The 932-nt window shown below is 34.9% G+C and overlaps 1 protein-coding gene across 3 annotated transcripts in view; it reads right to left on the bottom strand.

Annotated features, from left to right (window-relative positions):
- The window catches only part of trmt1 (tRNA methyltransferase 1), a 9,592-nt gene that overhangs the window by 5,045 nt on the left and 3,615 nt on the right, over positions 1-932 (bottom strand). For all 3 annotated transcript variants that reach the window (XM_016239115.1, XM_016239095.1, XM_016239105.1), the window contains exons 4-5: positions 494-681; positions 64-179 (exon numbers count right to left, since the gene is read on the bottom strand). In XM_016239115.1, the coding sequence (XP_016094601.1) occupies positions 64-179; positions 494-681 (304 nt within the window). The remainder of the gene's footprint in view (positions 1-63; positions 180-493; positions 682-932) is intronic.

The raw sequence follows: 932 nt of genomic DNA, 5'->3' as shown, positions 1-932 counted from the left end.
GTATACTGTATCTGTGCGAAATAAATTCAGAATGCGCATGTGAAAGAACAGCGACAGACTCACCCCCCTCACTGACAGCCTGCACAGCTGCGTCCAGAAACGGAGACGGGCTGCCATAGGGGTCAAGATCAATAACATCATAGCGTTCCTTCTTCCCTCTGGCCTCATACATCACCATACTGGAAAGACGTTGTTATACCAGGATTTAGGATGTAACAGAATCAGTGTCGTTATTGTTAACTAAAACTATAACAAATAATTTTTCGATAATTGGGGGGTGGGGGAGTTTAAAATTACAGAAATAGAAAATGAAAACAAAAAAAATATTCTAAAAATTACAGTTAATTCATATATTAATATTTATAATATATTAATATACAATTTAAAAATATAAATATTATATAAATAAAGACATACTTTAGTGTTCAATGCATGTTTGTGAGTGTATAAGCAAAATAGTGGAATAACCAAACAGTGGAGTTTGTGCTCTGACCTGGCATCTCTTTGGCTGGCTTGCAGTATGTGGGACACATTGTTGTGTTGAGCATTGCGGGCGATCAGGGCAGCAGCTTTAGCAGAGTAATCATTAGCAGTGATGCTCTTCAGGCCAGGGACCTCCAGAGCAAAACGTACAGAACGCAGGCCTGATGCCGCCAAACCCTCCAGCACACGCAGACCTTGCTAGAGCAAAAAAGAGAGATACATTACTTGACATTTATTTATTTGGCAGACAGTTTTAGAAAAAAGTGATTTACAAACATGGGGGAAAAAAACAAGACTTATATGAGTCACAGTAGAATACTTGCAAGACAATATGAAAACATCAGTATTGTAAAATACTATTACATAATTTTAATGATTTTTGACTAAAATTACTTTAATTAAAAAAATTGTATATATATATATATATATATATATATATATATATATAT

This window comes from Sinocyclocheilus grahami, unplaced genomic scaffold, assembly GCF_001515645.1.
Source record: "Sinocyclocheilus grahami isolate Dianchi unplaced genomic scaffold, SAMN03320097.WGS_v1.1 scaffold20.1, whole genome shotgun sequence".
Lineage (NCBI taxonomy): Eukaryota > Metazoa > Chordata > Actinopteri > Cypriniformes > Cyprinidae > Sinocyclocheilus > Sinocyclocheilus grahami.
This window is presented reverse-complemented; position numbering and strand designations above follow the sequence as displayed.